The 20,721-nt window shown below is 51.6% G+C and overlaps 1 protein-coding gene across 1 annotated transcript in view; it reads right to left on the bottom strand.

Moving 5' to 3' along the window:
- LOC112975162 (hydrocephalus-inducing protein-like) overlaps nt 1-20,721 on the bottom strand; it is a 59,665-nt gene that overhangs the window by 25,277 nt on the left and 13,667 nt on the right. The window contains exons 5-18 of the mRNA XM_026084894.1: nt 15,387-15,491; nt 15,090-15,192; nt 12,476-12,592; nt 11,505-11,846; nt 9,476-9,613; nt 7,165-7,342; nt 6,525-6,652; nt 5,282-5,415; nt 4,091-4,227; nt 3,340-3,467; nt 3,032-3,223; nt 2,480-2,629; nt 1,058-1,297; nt 606-774 (exon numbers count right to left, since the gene is read on the bottom strand). Of these exons, the coding sequence (XP_025940679.1) occupies nt 606-774; nt 1,058-1,297; nt 2,480-2,629; nt 3,032-3,223; nt 3,340-3,467; nt 4,091-4,227; nt 5,282-5,415; nt 6,525-6,652; nt 7,165-7,342; nt 9,476-9,613; nt 11,505-11,846; nt 12,476-12,592; nt 15,090-15,192; nt 15,387-15,491 (2,261 nt within the window). The remainder of the gene's footprint in view (nt 1-605; nt 775-1,057; nt 1,298-2,479; nt 2,630-3,031; nt 3,224-3,339; nt 3,468-4,090; nt 4,228-5,281; nt 5,416-6,524; nt 6,653-7,164; nt 7,343-9,475; nt 9,614-11,504; nt 11,847-12,475; nt 12,593-15,089; nt 15,193-15,386; nt 15,492-20,721) is intronic.

Raw genomic sequence — 20,721 nt, 5'->3', positions numbered from 1 at the left:
GGACGCATATTACAAGCTACTGAGTTTCACCCTGAAATTCTTCCATCAGGTCCAAGTGCTTGAAGGCAGACAGAAGCCTGCCTTGGAGACATCAGTAGAGTTTAGCACCACTTGCCTGGTGGGGTTAGAGAACGCTTTTTTTGCTAGTAGCATCTCTTCACCTGGCTGCTTTTTGTGGYGTGCAATCAAGCTGCCAAAGCTGCCCTACCACCCCAAGTGATGCTCCACCTGCAAACGCAGAGAAGCTTCTAGCGTGGATTGCCCTGTGGCTCACAGCAGTGTGAGGTACCAYACTTGTCTCTCCTCAACATGAAGTGAATCCAGGGTTCTCTGCTTGAGTGCCTACAGGCTCAAAAACAGACTCAGACCTTCATACAGAGGGTACATCACACGAGTGCCTTGCAGATCCATTTTCTAGCTATACCCCAGTGCTTGGCTGGGGAACAGGTTGCTGCTAAAAGCATGGGCCTTCCATGGAGAAGGAGCTCACGGAGAACTCAGGGTAGGTGGACAGGACTCCCCTCTGTGGCCATGTTCAGGACAGCCAGCACCACGTGTGTCAGTGCTCCCTCACTGGAGACACACTGACTGGCGCACACCCTCACCATTCTCGTGACCAGCTGGTTCCACAGGCTTGGACTTTGCCTGCTCATCCTGCAGCCTCTTTTGGTCCTCATAGTACTCCAGCACCTCCGGGGGCAGCTTCTCGCCTGGGGCACGGGGTGGCAGCAGTAAGGTGTTGTGGCAATCGTACTCCTTCAGCATCCGCAGGATCTGCACATGCAAGGAAGAGAAGCCACAGATACAAGACATGCTGCTTGATCTCCATCACGTGAGAGATCCCCCAACCAACCTATCTTCTTCCCCCTTCCTTCCTTTCACCAACATGGACTATCCGCGCCCCTCTGTGTCCCACTGGCACAGCTGACTGACCCTGCAAGGCCACCAGGCTTTACCCTGGAGCCTGCCTCCACCTTCCTGTCTCCCTGGTGCAAGCCTGGGAATGCTGGAGCACTGTGAAGCCAAGGGGGCCCACGCGTGGGGTGTCTCCTCTCACCAGCTCCTCAGCGAGGTACTGCTGGTCGAAGTCCAAAGAGTAGAACTCGATGGGGAACTCGCATGGGTTCTTCACCACCACAGTGGCCTGCACCCCGCTGCTGTACGGCAGCAGTGGGCCCAGCTCGAGCACTGGGGGGTTGAACTCCAGTCGCGGCTCCACACCATGCCCTAAGAGCTGCAGCTCAGGGTGCTGGTTGCTCTTGCAAATGTTAACCGTCAGATGGGTGCTGTAGGCCCTCTGGGAAGAGAGAAATGCAAAATGCTCCTCCATGAAGTCCTAGCTAACAGGGCTTCAAATCCAGCCCTTGCCCAATGCCAGAGGGGTTATCGGTTCCTCTGAGGTGAATGGGAAACACATGTTCCCTTATAGCATGGTGGGGGGTGACCTGCAGCAAACAGCATCTGCATGCCAGCTCTGTGTAACTGGGATCAAGCCTGGTGTGAAGTGTAGCTGGATGCTTGGGTAACAGATAGATCTAAAATGGTCTATCAGATGATTTCACCAAGTCCAGAGTGAGCACAATGTGGCACCCAGGAGAAAGGTCCTCGGGAGGTGGGCTCAGCTCCCAAAGGGCTCAGGGGCTGCTTCAGCTCATCCCTAGAGACGTGTTGCCTAGGTACAGTGTTGGCACTGCTGTATCAGGCAAACATCAGCCGTAAGATACAGGCAGATGAGGTCACGCTGGCTAGAAACAAGGATCTTCCACTCTACTCCTGGCTCAGATCAAAGCCAGAGACAAAATGGTTACATCTCTACTAGTAATTGAAACATTACTGGACCCGTTCCCTGGTGTGGTGGTACCTGTGTCCATACTATCACACACTTTAACTTTCCATACCACGGTGGCTACACACAAAGTGTCTTTTGGGAATGGTCCCTGTCTTGTGCTGACTCCCAAACTGCCTGGAAAAGTGTAAGCTGGCCTGGACCAGGACAAGAGGGACTGTTTTGGCAAGGTAACAGCACAGATAACTGTACTGCAGTAGAGTCTGCAGGAACATGCCTGGATGCTGTTTTGTCTACTAGTACCAGCAGTAGGGCTGGCCCAGACCAGCCCTTCCAGGGTTATCACCTGAAAGGGTGCCAGCTGGTTTGCACAAGTGCGTTGCAGGCACACCACGGCGAGGGGGAAGGCTGGAGGAGAAAGGGGCAGATTTCCCCACACGAACCGAGAGGTAGCCATAACTGCAGTGCCTTGCAGCTCTCTGCGCCAGTTCCCCAATGAGATTTCAAAGCACTTCTCAGAAGAGAGTGCAGCAGGGGAAACTGAGGCACAGTGGGTATGTGACACTGATTTGCCCAAAGCCGCATGTGGAAGCAATGACAGCAGTGGACCCAGATCTCATCTCCTGCTGCCTGTGCTGGGCTCTCATGACCACACTGCCCTTCCTGTTCTCCTCTGACACCCACCAACCTCACCTCTTCGCAGGGTGAAAACCTCACTCGCACGTTGCATCGCTGTCCTGGAGTGAGGTTTCCACACGAGGGCAGCACCCGAAAGACAGAGGTCTTGGTCTTTAAGTCCTCACGCAGCTTCTGACGCAGGCTCGCTGGCAAACGTTTGTCCACCTAAGTACACAAATCCATGCTGTGAGACCTTCTTGCTCTGCAAGGACAGACCCTCAGTTCCTGCAGTGCTATGAAATACTGTCACAGGAACAGTGCTCAGAGCCCACACATTCAAACCAACCATAGCCACTGCTTGCCTACAACTGGAAGCAGAACACGTTACAGCGCAGGCCAGCCAGGCAGACTGGAAGGTACTGTCCTCRGATAAATAAAAATGGGGGAAGATGGCAGAGGAGTGAAGCATTAGTCAGCAAACAGGGCCAGGCAATCCAGCTGAGCTCTGTATCCTAAAACGCTTCCTCACGCGAAATCTCGCCCAAGCGCTCAGGCAGTGATGGGGCAGAAAAGGCAAGARAGGCAAAGGAAATGCAACCAAGAAGTTATGCGTCGTCTTTGCTTTACCTTCTTAACGTGCTCATTCACACTGATGAACCATCTACAGGCGATCTGATGCTGATTGTGGAGCTGGATGGTTTCTTCCTGACACTGCCCACACTGGACAGTGGAGAACTCCAGTCTGTCACGGGAGAGGCAGAGGGATGGCACAGTCACCGTGGCACAAAGGCATATGTGAAACGTGGGTCCTCCTGTTAGCTAGTGGTCAACAGAGAAGCTGGCTGAGAGCCCAGGTGAGATCTGCTGCTGTGCCCAACCTGCCATCCACCCTGACATACAGCGCGGGTGCAGGAGGGCGAAGGAACTTACGGTACCTTGATGGGCAGGAGCGCTTTCACCTGTCCCAGGGGCAGGTTGGCGCTTTGTGGATCAAAGCGCACTGCGAACGTTTTGGTCTCACAGAACGGCAGGTGCTTCACGCGGTGCAGTTCGGTGCTGAAACCTTGCACAGATGAAAGCAAAGCAGCTGAGGAACACGACCAACATGAAATGCATCACAAACACTCTAAGGCTGGAGGGGGGTCCTGGCCTCTAGGGACAAGATGGCCAGAGGCTCTGTGAAGGAGACCTTTGTCTCTTTGGTTTTTCTCCCTTATCACCTGATGTTTTACYGTGCGAAGAGAATGGGTTTTTCACAGCCAGAGTCCAAGGCCCACAGGGGAAAAAAGGAAACAGGTTAGCTGAAGAGCACCAGCAACTCCTGCGCCAGGCATCCCAGGCCCAGGGGAAGGATGCACAGATCCTCCCAAAAGGAGGATTTCTAACAGAGATTCCCTCATGCAGTGGTGTTACTTGGTAAATAACTTAGATGAGGCGCCTTCCTCTGGCACCTGATCATCTCTCAGTCCCAGTGGGTCATGGTTTGATGGTACCGCAGCCTTACCAGAAGGCCTGTTTTGGAAGCCTATTTGGATATGACAGATGACCTCACACGCTGTTTTCTTACAAAAGGATGAACAGAAGTGCTATGAYATTATGAACTCTGAACCCAAGCACAGGCCTAAGCAATCCATCAGACAGAAATGGCCCCTTCAAGRCCATGTGAGGTCTCCCCAGCACCGTTACCTGTGCCATGCAGGGCCCGTCCATCTGCTTGGAAGGACACRGGGAACTGGCCAGTGTTGGTGATCCTCACGATGTGCGTGTGGGCGTTACCGAGAATGATGTAGCCCAAATCCAGGATATACTCGGGCAGCTGAGCTCTGAAAGGAATAAGCAGAGCCCTTGAACCACAGCTGGGCAACACTTCCAAGTGAATGGAAGATGCAAATAAAGCGGATATTTCCATATTCACTGCTGTAAAAACTCAGCTCTAGCCAGTAAAACCCAAGGTCTGAATGCCTGGCAATAAGCCTTTGGTAAGTCACTGGGAATCTAGGCCCTAGGTTTTATCAGCTAGCAATGGGACCTTAAAAGCAATTTGGCTAAAATGGCACGTATACTGGTCGCAGCTCCTGTGCTACGAAAAGCCATTGTGGCTAAGTCATTTCTATACAGGGGACCTCCACCGGTCTGAGACTCGCTGAGCCTGGGTCACAGCCAAAGCCTGAAACTGCTTCAGTACATTGTGATATCATTCGCCCCTAGAGGAAAACTGCTCTGCTCTGCAACCAGATTTCTCCACAAACAAGCACCTGTAAACACAGTAATCAACACCTACAGGATCCATGGGAAGGTCCTTTTCCAGAGCAGTCCCACTTAGGAAAGCATGTAAAACATCTGTTTTAGAACCACTTCTTCCAAACYGGAGCCTACTGAAGATGCCCGTGCCTCATCATGAAGCAATAGCGGGAAGGACCAACAGCAGTCCCACCAGCATCCAAGCCACTTGGCTTAGGGCTTGTCAAGCTAATATCTCYGTGATTCCCAGCACTTTTTGCTTAGTGTGGTCTGTTTCTCTGTTGGAAAAAGAAACCAGCCTTGTGTTGCCTCTTTCACAGCTGGTAAGCAGTGATGGTGCCCACACTGTCTGGTTGGGGTTGATGRTCTGCACCGGACCCCACCACAGCTCCAAGAACAGAGCCTGTCGTCTATGATGTGCTGAGCACCCCAAAAGCTCAAGAGTAGCACTGTGGAGGTGAGGACACTCAGCAGCTCCCAGGGGAGTATGTTGAAGCCCTTAGGATCAGACACTTTCTGAAGTCCCCAGCTATTTCCAGGCAGCTCTGTAGACACAAGGAGCTCTCAGGAGCAGAGGTRCATCACTGGGTATTCCCCAGAGGCACCTGGAGGTAGAGTACGGGAGTCCCCACTAACTTGACAAGCCTCTGACGAGCACGCTGGCGAAAGGCAGGGTCCTCTGTGGGACAGGAGGTAAAAGCTTCCTGCTGCTTCAGGGCATGTTCCTCTATGAGCACCYGCTCCACTTCCATCAGCAGCCACATGTTAAACTGAGGAAAGCAAAGACAGTGTCTGGTTAGTGACGGTCCTTCTGAATGCACRGGCTTGCCCCTGAAAGAAGATCCCACCCCATTCTTGCTGAGACTGGTGACRGGGGTCCTCTGCTCTCACTGCAACATGCCTGCAGCACCTCCTGTTCCCTCAGCCAGGACCTTATCTCAAGAGAAATGAACTCCAGCATCTTCACCTGCCCAGTCACTATGATGAAAGCTAATCCAGCCAGACAAACACAGAAACAGGCCAGGAAACTTCCAGGGCTTCAAGTATTCGTGTGTCCCCAGTCAGTGCCAAAGCAGCCTGGACAAAGGCTCTCACTAAAAGAGAACCCCAGTAAAGCTGGCACCTCCTGGAGACAAACACCCACAGCACAGTCCCAGAACAGAGTCAAGCTGCTGGCTGGAAATCTGCTCACCTGCTTGTGGGCAGTGATGAGCTTCCTACAGTGGTACAGGATCTGATCCAATCTAGTGCAATGGTACTGTGTTTTAAATGCTCTCTTGCATTCAAATAAAGAATGCACCGAGAAGGGAAGGATCTGCAAATTGGTTGGCAATCCTGCAGTGTCCTGGCTAACCAGGAGCAGGGGAAAGCAGGGAGGCAGAGAGATAATGCAACTGGGGTGCTTGCTGGGAACRTAAGTCCCACCCTGAGCAGGTTTTCACGTCACAAGAGACACTGAGGAGTAGCTCAGTGGGGACGTGGGGCACTCTGCTGAGGGCACCAGGGAAAGTGCCCCACTTCCACAGTGAGTCAGATGCTCTCAGACTAATAGCTGCTATTAGACTGCATAAACTTGGCAGGGTTTGGTTTGTGAGCAACAAATACACCAGCAATAACTTGTATTTCCATCACAAAGTATCATATATTCAATGACGTGAGCACGGCCTTCAGGATCTCTCCCTGCGTTCATCAGGAAGCTCGTGCATCTACAGTAGGGACTGCTCGCAGGCCGGGAACTACCTGCAGGAGCATGCTGCGCTGCAGCACGATCTCGGCCCGGCGCCGGCAGGGCACAAGCCAGCCTGCCRCGGAGCGTGAGGGGCACAGCCGAAGCAGCAGGGCGTTGGCACGTGCCAAACTGGGCAGCTGCAGTTCTCACCATGGAGTCTGAGTCCATGTGCGGCTCCACAGTCGTGGCCTTCTGCAGAATGACTTCTTCCTCTCTCCGATTGCCTTTTTTCAATTTTCCTTTTGCCTCCTTGAGGAGCTTCTCATATTTTACATTTCCTGAAGGGAGAAAACATGCAAAATACAAGTGTGCAAACAGCACTGATCCCATTTACTCTGGGAAGCCCCACTCAGCCTGACATTGTCCTCTTGCACTCACACACTCTGGAGGAAAGCTAYGGAAGGTGGGTGCTTCTTTTCCTCTCTGGATCATGATGTTCACTTCCATTCATCTTCCTCCCCATATAGATACATCTCATCCCCTTCAATCTGACACGAATCTGTCCCTGCCAAAATCCCTACCAGCCTGCATTACAGCTTTCCCAAGCATTTCTGTCTAGCTACAATCTTTCCAGGCCTCTGACAGATACACTGGCAAGCTCCGCAGGAGGGTTCTCGGGGCAGCRGCCATATGGACTGAGTCTGCTAGAGGCTCAAAAAACAACCAGAAGGCTGAGTGTTGGTCTGACAGTCCCAAAATCTCCAGACTTGGTGGAAGTGGGTGTGCAGCTACCCTATGGCATGGGAGAAAAATGAGGAACCCTCCTGGGGAGCAGACAGGCAGCGCTTACCTTTGATGTTCCTGGGCAGATCCATGTAGATCCTGGGAAAGATCCCCTCTCCTTTCAGGGAGATTTTTTCTGGCTCAAGGTGACCCACTTGGATCTGAAAAGTCCTGTAGAAGTCTCCAGGCACTCCAGGCAGGTAATAGACTTTCAGTAGCTGTTSCTCACCAGACCCAACGTAACCCTGCAGGGTGCGGGAAAAGAGGAGGGAATGTGCCAAAGACCATTTGATGGCTGGGTGGTCCAGATGGTAGACATGCATACTGAGAAGGGAAGGCAGCTTGTCAAAGATAAGAAAACGAACAGAGTCAGGCAGCACCATCTTCTAGCTTTTTTGCATCCAAGAGCTCCAGTCTCCTAGGCCAGGATGCATCACCCTGAAGGGCTATACACCCTGGGAGCTTTCAGTCTCACACTGCAGATCTCCTAGAAATAACACTGGTGACTGGGGCCAGCTTTTCCTGGGCCTTCCAGGYTGGACACAGCAGATGCCCAGCCTCACACCCTCCCTATTCCAGTACCTGCGTCCAAGGAAAAATCATAAGACCGGAGGAGGGACCGAGTTCCTCAAGGATATTGTGCAGAGTGACTCCCCTCGCCCTTGTAGGTGCCCTTGGGCTTTGGAAAGGGATAACTAGGAATGTGCTATTCCTGCCAGAGCAGTCAGATGGATGTGTGGAGATGCACGAGAGCGAGGCACAGCCAGTCGTGCCAAGGGCACACCGGAGATGGGCACACTCATCGCACTTGATGCACGTGTACTGCAGCAATGAGCCGTGCACGTCCTTCAGAGGGGGCATGAAGATGGAGTCACTTTGCACAGGCTGCCCTTTGCTCAGCAGGAGTATAGCTCTTCTGTTAAAAATGTTCACCCTCTGCTAGCCAAGCCAGACTGTGAATAAATAAAGGCTCTTTTGCCAGCTGCTACMGAGGCCAAGCAAAGCGCCTGCGCCTCTGCCGGGCTGGCAGCTCCTGTCACAGCATGGCAGTGGTTCCCAGGCTRAGTGAAGGGGCCAGACGCTGCTTCTGAGCCCATATTGACATATCACAACCAGGACGTCTCCTGCCAGCACAGCTCACTTAGAGCCCGTGAGACTGAACTCACAGTGATCTGTAAATGTACCTCTCTGGAAATGCTGGAGCAGAGCACAGATTAGGACAAGACCGAGGAGCAAACATGTCACAGGGGAGGACACCTCCTCTCTGGGCTTCCAGAAGGGCTGCTGGAGCGCTGAGCTGGGCTAATGCCAGCCAGGTAGAGAGCAAATGCAAGCAGACCGCAATATTGCTCTGGGCGACGGGAGGCATCCGCAGGTTTTCTTGGCTCACACGCTGCAAGCTGGGCCAGGCAGGGCAGCCCCCTGCTCCCCTGTCTTCTCCGGCACCGCAAGAGACCTTCCCTGGCAGGCTGCAGGGAGGAGCAGCTGAGCAGGAGCCACGCGGACACTTGGTTACCGCTCTTCCCTCGAGCCATTCCTCCATGCATCACAGCTCCCTGGAGCCGTGTGCTGTGCGTGCACTAAATGGGGCCAGCACACAGCATCTGGCCAGGCTAAGGGCTGTGGAGATCGCGGCAGCATGAGAGCGACAGCAACACACAACACAGCTGCAGGAGAAAAAAGCCCTGCCAAGCAGGCACTTGGCCGCGTTGGCTGAATGGCGGGCTGCCAGGAGACCGATGCCGTTACGGCACCAACTCTGCGCGGGCCCAAACAGAGCTGTGTCTCCAAAAGCTTGCAGCAAGAGGGCATCAGTGTCCCATCCACTRTAGGAGACAGGCAAGTGAACTCAGGAGTGAAAGCAATTTGGCTTCCTACCGCAAAAAGGGACACAGATAGGGAATGCTGCGCCAGCACGAAGGCATCTGTGCAGCACCGAGGAGCTGGGGTGGAGAGCTCCTGCTCRGCATGTCAGAACCACCACTGAAGTCTCACCTGGCTCATGCTGGCAGGGTTTGGTATGGGCAGGGGCAAGGACTAAATCCTGTCCGATCGCACACCTGGGTAAGGTGACCCTGCCTGCACCATCCRGCTCCAGTGTCAGCGCAAACAGAGAGCTCAGCAGCCGGGGCCCAAAGAGCTACCGAAGCACTTGTGCCTCCCGCTGTTCGCCACTATACGATAGCAGAGCCGCCCGCCACTCCGAGTCCCTTACGGGAGTCTATTACAAACTGCGCTTGCTTGACCTTCGCTGTGCTCCTGGCCGCAATTGCTTGTGTCCTCTCTCCCGGCTGGATTTATAACCCCTCTCCCGGGCAGCACAGCGCTCTCCCGCCGCCTGGGCCRGGCTTAATCGCTCGGGCTGCCTTCGTACTCACCGTGGCCGGCAAGACCAGGGGCACACCAGGCACAGGGTTGTCTGCAGAGGCCACGCTGGGGCTTAGCACCGTGTACTTGAATCCCACCTTCCCGCTGTTCTGCAGGGTGAGCTTCGCTTCAGAGACCTCGTTGAACAGCTGGGGAGAGGACGGAGGAGTGGGAGGTTGAAGACCCAGGTCTGTTGCTGGGAATCCACTCCCGCTTTCCATAGCACGGGATCACACAAATATCTAATGCAAGTGAGAAGCAGGGAATTTAGAGGAGGTACAGGCACGGACTCTCCTGGGTAGTATGCTGTTAACCTGGGGAACCCACTGCCATAGGGCACTGCAGGGGCCAAGAGCTCCACAGAGGACAAATAGTCATGGGAGCACAGAGAGGTGCAACAACAACTGCGTAAAGATCAGTAACAAAGAAACCAAAGAGGATACAAGCCCTCCGGCTCTACGGTATAATCTAAGAGCTAACTGAAACGCAAAGAAGGAACTTTACTTCCGGTGGGAAGCTTATTCTGTAATTGGTTCCCCCAGTATAGGGCAGGGGATACCCCCCAGCCTGGCCTCTCCTATCTAGCAAGCAGCCCTTAACTAGCAGAGAGAATCTGCTTTGCAAAGACCCCCGCAGCCCCCAGCAAGCTTTGCTCCCCAGGGCTTCCTCTGGGTCTCAGATTGCTCCTCCTTTGGGAACCAGTCCTGCTTTGGGACCAGCCAGAGTCTCTGCAAAAACCCCACGGAAATCAAAGGTAGATCAGGGCAACTGCCCCATGCAGCAATGCCAAAATCCCAGCGGCTGTTCTCTCAGCCTTTCTCCTTTGCCTCATTTTTAATACGTCATTTCTCTTTGGCAAAGTCACAGGTGCATTGTGATCCCTGGGTTCTCCTGTCACTGTCTGAAAGAAACACAAAGACATTTCAGAAGAAAAGGCACCTGCAGACGAGTATGTGCAGAGCTTGCAGTGACAGGAGAAAGGGAGGGAGACAGTGCAATACACACAGGGCAAAGAGCCAGAAATATCTGTGGGGGTTTTAAGTGAAGGTAAGGAAAGCAAGGATTATTCTGGGGTTTAGCTACGGGGTCTGAGTCTCCCAGGATTAAAATCACAGAAGCACAAGGGGCTTTCCAGATTACCACCCACCAGCTGAACCAGCAGCACTGGATGCCTGGGCAGAACCTCTTTTGCTGAGAACTGAGCAATTCATTAACTGAAATGTTGCTAATGCAGTGGTAACTTGGGCTGGAAAAGGGACAGCTACGCTGCCCAGCAGGGGGAGGAAACACGCGAAGCTGCTGCAAGTGGGCTGCTTTTGACCGTGCCCCCAGGGAAACGCAGTCTGTGCGAGAAGGCACAGCAAGAGGCAGAACGGGGCTAGAAAATGCTGACTCTGTAGCAGGAAAGAGCAGAGCRCGTATCACCAGCTTGGAAGAGCTGTTGACCTTGCCCAGAATAACATGTACTACTAAACCTCTCTTCTGCCTGGCTACCGCTACATGGCCTGAAGACACTGGAAACCCCAAGACTTCTCTAATCTGGAGCAGGGAGCACCCATGATTTTCCTAGCAAAGGCTTCAGTTGGGAGGGCTCAGGGCTGGCGAGAGGCTCCTGGCACCTCCCCAACTACGCTGCAGCACTGAGCCAAACAGCATCACTGAGGAAAGGAGGACCCAGAGCGAGAGGTATCAGTCTTCCTGCAACTTTCCCAATCAGTGCTTCAGCTCCGGGAAATTTCCTCCAGCTACAGGGATGGGGAAGCTCAAGATAACTCCCTCGTGGGTTTATTTTGGTCGTTATTCAAGCCTCTGCAACCCAAACAACACRTCTATGGGCCTCAGACTGAAGGAGCAGATCAGTGCATGGATGCCTCCGGGACATGTCCCTCTCGAGATCGCTGCTGGGACCTTTTCTGCCCCAGGGAGCAGCGGAGTTGCTCCGCCTGCCTCCTACAAAACTGGAGGAGCTGCACAACCTCCAAGGGGAGGAATTCCCGACGGACACTTTGGGGAGGTCACTTTCGYGACAGTGCGCGATACCTGCAGCCCRCAGTCAATCTCCTTGATGTCAAACAGGTAGTTGATGAGCGAAGCCTCCCCGCTCAGCGCGATCTTGTACGTCGGGCCGCCCTCCACCTCGCACTGTGCCGTGATGCGGGCGACAATGTTTGTGTGGCCGTAGAAGGTGAACGCGACCCGCTGGCTCTCACCTGGCTGCAGCACTCCGTACAGCGGCAGAATATCAAAAACCTGGAGGCAGTAGAGGAGAGGGGAGACTGAGACGTCGAGCATCGAGATGGATGCAGAAGAAGAGCCATCCTGCCCCTCTGACTCTCGAATGAGGTGGTGGGCTGAATGGCTTGGAGCGATGGCCAGACGTAGCTGGGGGGACGTATTCCTCAAACAGACAAACTTAGCCTAACCTCTTCCTCCATCAATTCCACTTTCCAGTAGAGGGACCATGGGAAAATCTTTCCCCATACTCACTAATTAATTAACACATTGATTAATTAATACACTACATTAAGGCAACTTGAAAGGTCTCCTGGCAGCAACAAATTCTCTCTGCTGCGGAACTTGCTTTTAGAAGCACCTTTTATTGCCCTTAAGAGAAACATGAAACACAAATTTGACAGTCCTCAGAGCCAGGGGAGGACTCCAACCCAGCTCATTTGACCCCTGATACTTCTCATTTTCGATCTTATAATATATAATATAATATGCTCTCTGTTAAGACGCTACAGCAAAAATCACTGCAGAAATGTTCTATTTACCGCTTGCTTAATAACAACAGGATGAACAACGCCCTCCACATCAACATGCCCTACACGGCCTCTCCAATGACGGTTGCTTCAGCGCTGGCAGCACTGCACGATGGTGTGCTTGGAGGGGTGTGAGGCCTCGCTGCGAGCAGCACCGAGGGCCACGAATGTGAGTGGGGGGCTACATAACTGTTTGCCACACTAGAAACACAGAAACGAGACACAGCAACCAGTGAGACTCCTGCTTACCTCCTCTACCCCCAAGGTGAATGGTTTTGTCTCCACGACTGGTAGTAATTCCTCGGTCCCCACTAGGTTCTGAGTCTCCGCAGCATTTTTCTCCTCCTTAGCAGTGGATGTTAGCAGCTGCAAAACAAACACCATGAGCTCTAGTAAGCCGATTGCTGGTCCAAGTGAGACCGCAATGTTGTGTTGCAGCAGGGTCTACATCTGCACCCCACCTGCACAGACTCTTTGCTGAACCCACTGAGATGACTCCTGTGGGCACTCTGATGTATAAGAAAGAACTTAGTAAAGCCAGGAGCAGCCTGAGATGGTACCTGGGTGCAAATCAYGTATGGGTATGTTCATGCCATCAGCTAAGCATAGGTTCAAGCCTAAGATCAGGCACCAGCACGACCCACTCTTGCTATATACAAGCTTGCATGAAGAGGTGGGTATATGCAGCGCTTACTCATGGCAGGGACCCCAAGGGCATGTCGCACCTTCGCGCCAGTCCTGGTTTGCTCATGCATGCCGTACACATGGACGGGACACAGGCGGCATGACAGTGGACAGTGACAACCTCTAATTTATTCCTGCAGTTGTCAGTAGCGTTGCCACTTCCTGCACTCTTAGAAGGACACAGATTAACACCAGCCAGGGGAAGGCTCCCTTTCTCTCTCCCACTTGACATATCAGCACCAAGCTTGTACCCTACAAGGAAGATCCAGGTTGGACATCGCCATTTGGGTGAGTCTGCAGTAGCCATCTGTCACCATCTGCTGCCTTCATGACAGCAGCACGCTGACTGCTTGCACGTCAGATGCTGCACGGGGAACACACCAAGAACCCCAAACACAAACTGGTCAGGTTTTCCCTGACAAAAATGGCAATGCAGCTGCCAATGAGAAGCATTAAAAACAGCAAAATAAGGTCTTAGAAAGTGCTTTGCACAAATCTCCTGTTTCAGACGGTGCTTCGATTTCATCTGATGCACTCATCAGTGGCAGAGAGCTGAGGATGCTTTTGAATGGCACCTTTCTGAAAAGGCACCTGAGATATTTTTCTGTCTTGCAGCAACTGAGAGCTGGTTCAGTGGTATTTCACCTCAAGGTGTCGTCTTGCAGAAGGACCTTGTCCCTGATCTTTTGACTCCTATTTATAAATGAGGGCTTTGTGACTACCCTTGATGTTTAAGAATATGTTGTAGGAATCTCTGTGCTTCTTTACTACTGTAAAGAAGTGCTTTGTGCTGTGGCCTTGACTTCAGCAGTGTCTGCAAGAATATTCATGGGACATCCTTAGACCCGTTACAGGCTGGACCCCCCCAACAGGTACGGCACTGGAGATGGCTGGGTCTTCTCACATTTCCTCCTGCTCTTGGGAGGAGGGAATTGTAGAATTTGGCCAACCTTGACACACTCTGAAGTGCACACACCACTGAAAGTTTTTGGCCTTATACAGCAGCTTGGTTTCCATTCGACAATAAGTTATAGAGTTTTCAGCTAACMCACAACCACTGCTATTAGTTTTGGTAGCACAGGGCTCTGAGAATACCATTGACAACCCATAGCCTCTCTCTCCTTTTCCTTAGCATTAATTTACAAGAGGAAAAAATATGTGGATTATTAAAGGATTATTAACCTTTCCTGCCCTACCAGGACCTCTCCAAACTCACAATCCCTCATGTTTTTTCTAGGCTTCTGATCTTCCATCTCCCCAGGAAGGTTACACAGATATCACCTTGATACAATGACATAAGCAGCAGAAAAAATTGCAATACAGATGCACCCTTTGAGGCAACTTTGTACCCTACTCAGCCATGTCCACATGAATGTCCCTGGTTTATTTGTGCATACATAGCAACAAAGTAGGAAATAAGGAAGACTTTATGCCTCTGTCCAAAAACATTCGGCCATACTGTTCTTTACAGCCATAGGGTATCATTTCTCTTGATAAAGAAAAAACTTGCAGAGCTAAAATGTTAAGACTGCCAGTATTTTTATGTGAGCAGGTGCAACCCTTCTCCTTGAACTTAATGCTAATGGTAGCTTTTCCTGAACCTCTCCTGCTTTGTCACTTGTGCTTTTGTGCTTTAATGCCCCAGAAACAGTCTCTGTCCCAGAGGATGCAGAATAAGTAGCCACTAGCTCCAAGGTCAAGCTCCAAAGCAGTGAGGTTCACAGGGAAGGTCAGCAAGTCAAAGGGTATTTTCAAAGCCAGAAGGAAGAGCCAGTGACTATGCAAGGTCTTGTTTCACAAAAGCATGTGGCATCGCTGCAATGCCGGGACTCAGAGGAAGGCAGAGGCGTGAGAACGGGCAGCTCTGGCTGCGGTCGAGCTGGTGGGCAGTACACGGAGGCCAGCAGACGGTGTGGCTCGGTGCAGACTGGACACTGGAAACCTCATCTGATGTTGCAAAAAAAAAAAAACCAAACCAAAGAACCCCAACCTGGGTCAGTAGAATCTGAGTAGGTTCTCAAAGCAAACAAAACTGCCCTATTTCACCCTCCCCAGGAGCCAACCCCACTCTCAGGGCACAAGACAGCAGGACAGTAAAAAGGGAGGGTGGCATGAGCACGGTCCTGCTGTGGCAAGCTGGGGGAGACAACGCAGGCGGTGGGCGTACAAGAACATCTACCTTCGTTTCTGGGGAGTCCTTTGTGCCTGCAGGCTCTTGGGCAGGATCCCCCGCTGCCCTCATACCGTCAGCTTGCTTCTCCATGTTCCCGTCCCTGGAGCTTCTACAGGGAAAGGGAGGACAAGGTGAGGCTGCCAGTCCCCCAAGCTTTGCACTTCCACCCCCACGTGAGCCTCTGAGGGAAGGCATCTCCGCTGCTCCTGGTGACGGGACCCGCTCTGGAAATGTGGTTTTCAGGCCACGGCAGTGCCCCGGAGCCCTCTGTCACCCTTTTGATGCAGGTATTTTGGTACTAACCTCACAGAGTGGTTGCCCTCCGCAGCTGCCGAGTGCTCCGTCCGGGCTTCCTCCTCCTTCAGTGCTTGGTGTTTGATGAGAAATGTAGGATTTGGAGGGCTGAACCTGGAAAACAAAATGAATACGAACATGGGCCTGCATGAGACCTCCCAGGGATGAGCCCATGGGGCCCCTCAGCAGGATGAGGCCCCCAGAAGGGGCCCGGTGACAGAACAGGTAAAGGCTTTATGCTGCAAAAAGACCCAGCAGAGCCTTGACCACAATAAAGCCCCACATGTCAGGTGTACCCCCATGTCACGAGACATCCTGGCACAGGCAAGGCCACCAGTGACATGGAAAACCACGTCAAGCAACTCCAGGCAGAGATTCACAATTAACCAGCCCGTTGATCCCTGCGAATGCGAGCCAAAGCAGCAGTGGCAGCAATTAGCACTGGCTTTAGGAAAGGAAGTTTTGGTCATTGTTGATCAATACCCTGCAAATCTCATTTGATGAGATTCAATGCCTGCTGCTCTACAGGTAATCCTTGCCTGTGACATGCCGCTTAAATTCTCTGGCTGTAAAACGACGGCTATAGCATCGCCTCTCTTTAAAAGGGCAGCAATTCTGCTGCAACGAGGTTATAAACTATGTGACAGTTACCGCTGGTGTGATTACCTCCCCGCTGCACGCAGCGGTTGCTAAATGCAAATTGTTTGAGGACCAATTTGGTAAATGATTCAACAAACCTGTTCAACAGCTCATTTTACGAAAGCGTCCGAGTTTACAGTTGGGCCAAAAACAATCAATAAAAAGTATATGCCTTCACATTTTCATGTGTTTCTAGATAACTTAGGAGCTTCAGTTCCCAGTTTTGAATTGCGCTCGCAGTTAGATTTGTAACTCTGCTCATATTTCTAATACCACAAGAACGGGCTTAGAGGGATACACTCAAACCAACCGCAAAAGCGTCCCCCATAGTCCAACAGGCAGATTTTTAAAAGAATCCCTGTGCTTACTTCCCAGATGGGAATTAGATGCCTAACTACCTTGATGCCATGATCCCAGCTGAATACTTGTCTTTAGTTTTGTGGCTTGTTAGCTAAGCCTGGCTTTTGTTTCCAGATCAGCACTCGCGTGCGCAGCTTCGATACGCACCTAGGCAGGTTGGCTTAACGCGCTGCTGCAAGCACGCTGGGAGCAGCCGGCTGACTTTGCACGGAAGAGGAGGAGCGACATGGAAACGAGCTGCTTGGGGGTGCAGAGACTTCAGCTCAGGGCTGGGGCAAATTGCCAGTGCCCGGAGCTCCTTCAAGTGCTCCGGGCACTTTGTCCATGCACCCACTCAGCACGTTGCCTGGCTGATGCCGTGGTGGCCGTACCTAAACCACTAGCTTCAATCCACCCTAGCGAGGAGATGAAGCCATGCCTCTTAGAGTTGCCTCTGATAGACACTGCAGGTTAATAACAGCTCCTGAGGAGAGGCGAAGCCACAAGACGGAAAATCCATAATCATTTATTAAATTACCTTTAGTTTCATAGAATGGTTTGAGGCAACTTCATGGGACTTACAGTGCCTAGACAATAACAATATTTTTCATTCTAAAGTAGAAGCCCTCCGGGACCTGGTGCGGGGAGATGATGTGATTAGCAAGTCCTGCTGAGGAGAAGCACAGAACACACTGAGTGACTCTTATGAGTGGGGAAAAGTCAAAATGAATAACAAGAAGTGTAACACAGAAACAGAGGGAATGAGATACACACACGCACCCCCAGGAATCGAAGGTGTCAATAGAGAGGTACCTTATTTCTGACCGCCGGGACAATAAATCTTCTTGGCACTGAAGGAAGGCATGTTGTCTTAGAAAAGCAGAAGGAACAGGAAGGATAAGAGGCAAAGATAACACTAATGTTACTCAGCCCCAGCCCAGTCTTCAGCCAGCTCATTCTCTGAAATGAATAGGGACTTTTGGGGCATCCCTGAAGCAGTTGTGAACACAGGAAAGGTGGTGAATGGAAGAAATTGGCTTGTGCACCTGCATGTCTCTGCTGCAGAGGGGACCCGTCCCATCCCCAGAGAGGTGCTGAAGGGTTCAGAGACACTTCTGTCTGCATGCTGGAGTGGAGATATGGAGCCTTCTGACTTATGCAGGTTGGCCTGAAGTTGGATGGGTTGGAAACCAGGTGTTCACCTTCCTGGGTCCACCTCATCCAACACTGGCCACCCAACAGCCCATCCCTGAGGTTCAACTAGTTACTCAGGCTCCCAACGTTGGACAAGGAGAGAGGAAAATCAGTTTCATCCAAACACAGACCTTGCACAGAGATGTGACCTTGCTCTGGCAGCTCCGCACGGCCCCATGGCCACAGGTTTCAGTGACGCACACAGAAAGTCAAAGCTCAGGAAGGTGGGCACGAGTACTTCATCCCCGATGGTACAGCGCCTGTACCTTCCTGGCCTCGTCAGGGAGCTGAGAGACAAAAAGCATCTGGAGCAGAGATTTCACAGCCACGAGGGCAGATCAACACCATGGCAAGAGGTGTCCCCCGGGCTAGGCTGAGCTCCGGGACGATCGTGTGCCAGCCACTATTGCCAGTGGTGCTGTGAAAAATCTCAGTTTGCCTCCTGGTTTCTGAGCCCGTTAAGGACACAGCTTCACACTGCCTCCCACACCCTCCCAAAATAGAGGAGCTAGAAATCACACCGCTTCYTAAAACCGAACGTGAAGATTCACACGCAACGATGGGAGCCTGCCAGCTCCGGCTGCACAAGAACCATCGGATGTTGGCACAGGTGCCCGAAAACCACAGCACTGCAGTGGGAACGCCCCTGCCCCACCAGTCAGCAGCAAACGCGCGGGGCAGAAAGCAATCACCTTTTTTCATTAAATGGAAGAGCCGAAATATCTTACAGTCCTAGGTAATTTTACTAGCCACGCCAGTCAACGCGCTACCTCCTGGGAGACAGCGATATTCTGGTTTGGGCTCCAGGAAGCTAAAACAGCAAGAGAGGAAAACACCGCCAGCACTGAACAGACCAAGACGCTTCTCTAACAGCTGGGGTTTGGTTCAGCAACCTCCAATGCCTTACAATATTTTCAGCTCCTGCTCATACAAAATCTGTAAGACTCCACCAGGCTGCAAATTTGAACATTAAGGAACATATACTTTTTTCTGTTTACAGGGAAAAAAAAAAGAAAAACAAAAGTGGGAAGCCAAATCTAAAGCCCTGAAGACAATTCCCTTGCTAGGGTAAGTTCCTTTGCTAAGATGAAATTTGTGTATTCACTGAAACATCCATTGAAATTCAAACCAGGCAGTGGAGAGACAGAAAAGAGAAGCAACACCACTGCAGTGAGTCTGAGTTTTCCGTCTTGTTTTGTACATGCTGGAAATGATTAAACTGGATTTGGTGTTAGTCTGAATGCAGTGAGCGGTCCTGGGGCCATCCTACTGTGACCAAGCATTAATTAACTAGCAGTTAATATGCRGTTTTAAAAGAGACTTACTTAGCTGAGTCAAAATGTTACTTTTAAGAGATGAGGGAGAGTTTATTACTTTTTTTTTCAAAAGCAGAAATTGTGGGAGAGAAGCAGGGACGTCGCTACAGAAAAAGAAGAGAAATATGCTGTGTTCCCAGGTTAGCAACCAAAGCTCTCCAGTACTGCTGAGCAGGAGCTGCAGGATTCGATTTTTGGGTGCACTGAGCATCCTCAGCTCCTGCTGAAGCCCACAGGAAAGGCAGGTGCTTGGGTGCATCTGAAAAAAATCCCAAATCTCAACTGTTCTTTCACTTTCTACGCTAAGAATCACAGGGGGTTCTGGAGGCCCCTCAGCTCCTTCTCATATAGTGTGCACCTTGCACAGTATATTTCCATTTTTTGTTCCATTTATTTAGCAATCACACAAGCAGACCTCGCCCTGCATACAGGCATGAGGAGAAGTGCCAGATAGAAGCCATCCCTGCTCTTTTGAGAAGCTCTGTCCCCACAAATGTTGATATCTGCATGACACCTTGCTTCACTTCACTGCATTGCAGCTCTCCTCGGTGATCCCTGACACGGTCAACTTGGTGTTTAAATCTTCTGYGGAGCTCATCCTTATGAAGTGGTATTTTCTTCTCTCTTCATATCCCTGGCAAGTTGTATCTCTGGGAGATGTCTCCTCTGACTTTACTGGAGTTATTCTGACCTGCACTGATTTTACTGATAGCAAAACATTACCCATTAAGTCCTTCCTCATGCTCTGCACATCAGCCACAGGATTTATAAGCATCAGGTGAGGCAGGAGGAAGTTCCTGGCAGCTTCTCAGTCAGACTCTGGCCAAAGGTCTCTGAGCAAATCAGTAGCTCTAACGATAAATACAATCTGTCGTCTTTGTTCAAAATTAAACAAGCCACGATGAGTGTAATTTGGAAGATTCTATTTAATCAGCCACAATTACAATCTGACCAGCTACTCCAAATTACCTCTGTAGATAGGTGATTGTATCGGCTCCTTTAATTGATAACAAAGAGGGAGAGACATGCTCAAACTGTCTTTGGGTCAGGGGCCAAGACATGAGCCATTTTTGAGACGTCTTCATGAGGACAAGCGCAGAGAGCTCGGCAAACAACGATGGACACGGCCATGACCACTGCAAGCATTCGGAAGCAAGGAGTAGGCAAAGGACTAGTTCAGCCTAACGCCAGCATTCGACTGAGAAAGACAAGCTAGTCCCAAGTGCTTCCAGGCAATTGGGAGAAAGTTCCTAGCCACGGAAACAGAGATGTTCTCCACCTACGCTCTCCTTAGGGTAGAGCCTGCAGATGACCAAAGCTGGATCTCAAGAAGTTTGTGAAAGGGATAATACAGGACAGAGCCTGGGATTGCAGGGACCAGACTCGGTGGGCTTGGGAGGCCTCTTTCATCCTACAAAGATGAGCCTACAAGGGCTCGAGCCTGCGCTGAGGCATCCGGYGGGGCGAGGGCAGCATATACCCATGCCACCCTGCCAGTGCTAGCTCTCCACAGCCTTCCTGCTTACAGCCAGACCACCGGAAAACCCAACTGCAGACAGAGCCTGGAGGRCAACCTGGCATGGCTGGCAGCCTTTCTGCCTGCCAGCTAGCATTACTGTCCCTCCACRGTGCCAAAGAGCAAGGAAAGGAGGGAGACAAGATGACGGAGCATGTCCTGGAGCCAGGCACAGTTACAGAGCTTTCCTCACCTAGAAGGAAATGGCTCTGCTAGGCTCAACCACTTCTGCTGAACCCCAGAAGGTGTCTCCACCAGCACACACTGATCTGAGCTCCCTGGCACAGTGTGTCTCCRCTTGTGTCTCCTGTCATCACATCTCCAGCAGGCAGCGATGCCT

This window comes from Apteryx rowi, unplaced genomic scaffold (assembly GCF_003343035.1).
Source record: "Apteryx rowi isolate R43461 unplaced genomic scaffold, aptRow1 scaffold_653, whole genome shotgun sequence".
NCBI classification, from domain to species: Eukaryota; Metazoa; Chordata; class Aves; order Apterygiformes; family Apterygidae; genus Apteryx; species Apteryx rowi.
This window is presented reverse-complemented; position numbering and strand designations above follow the sequence as displayed.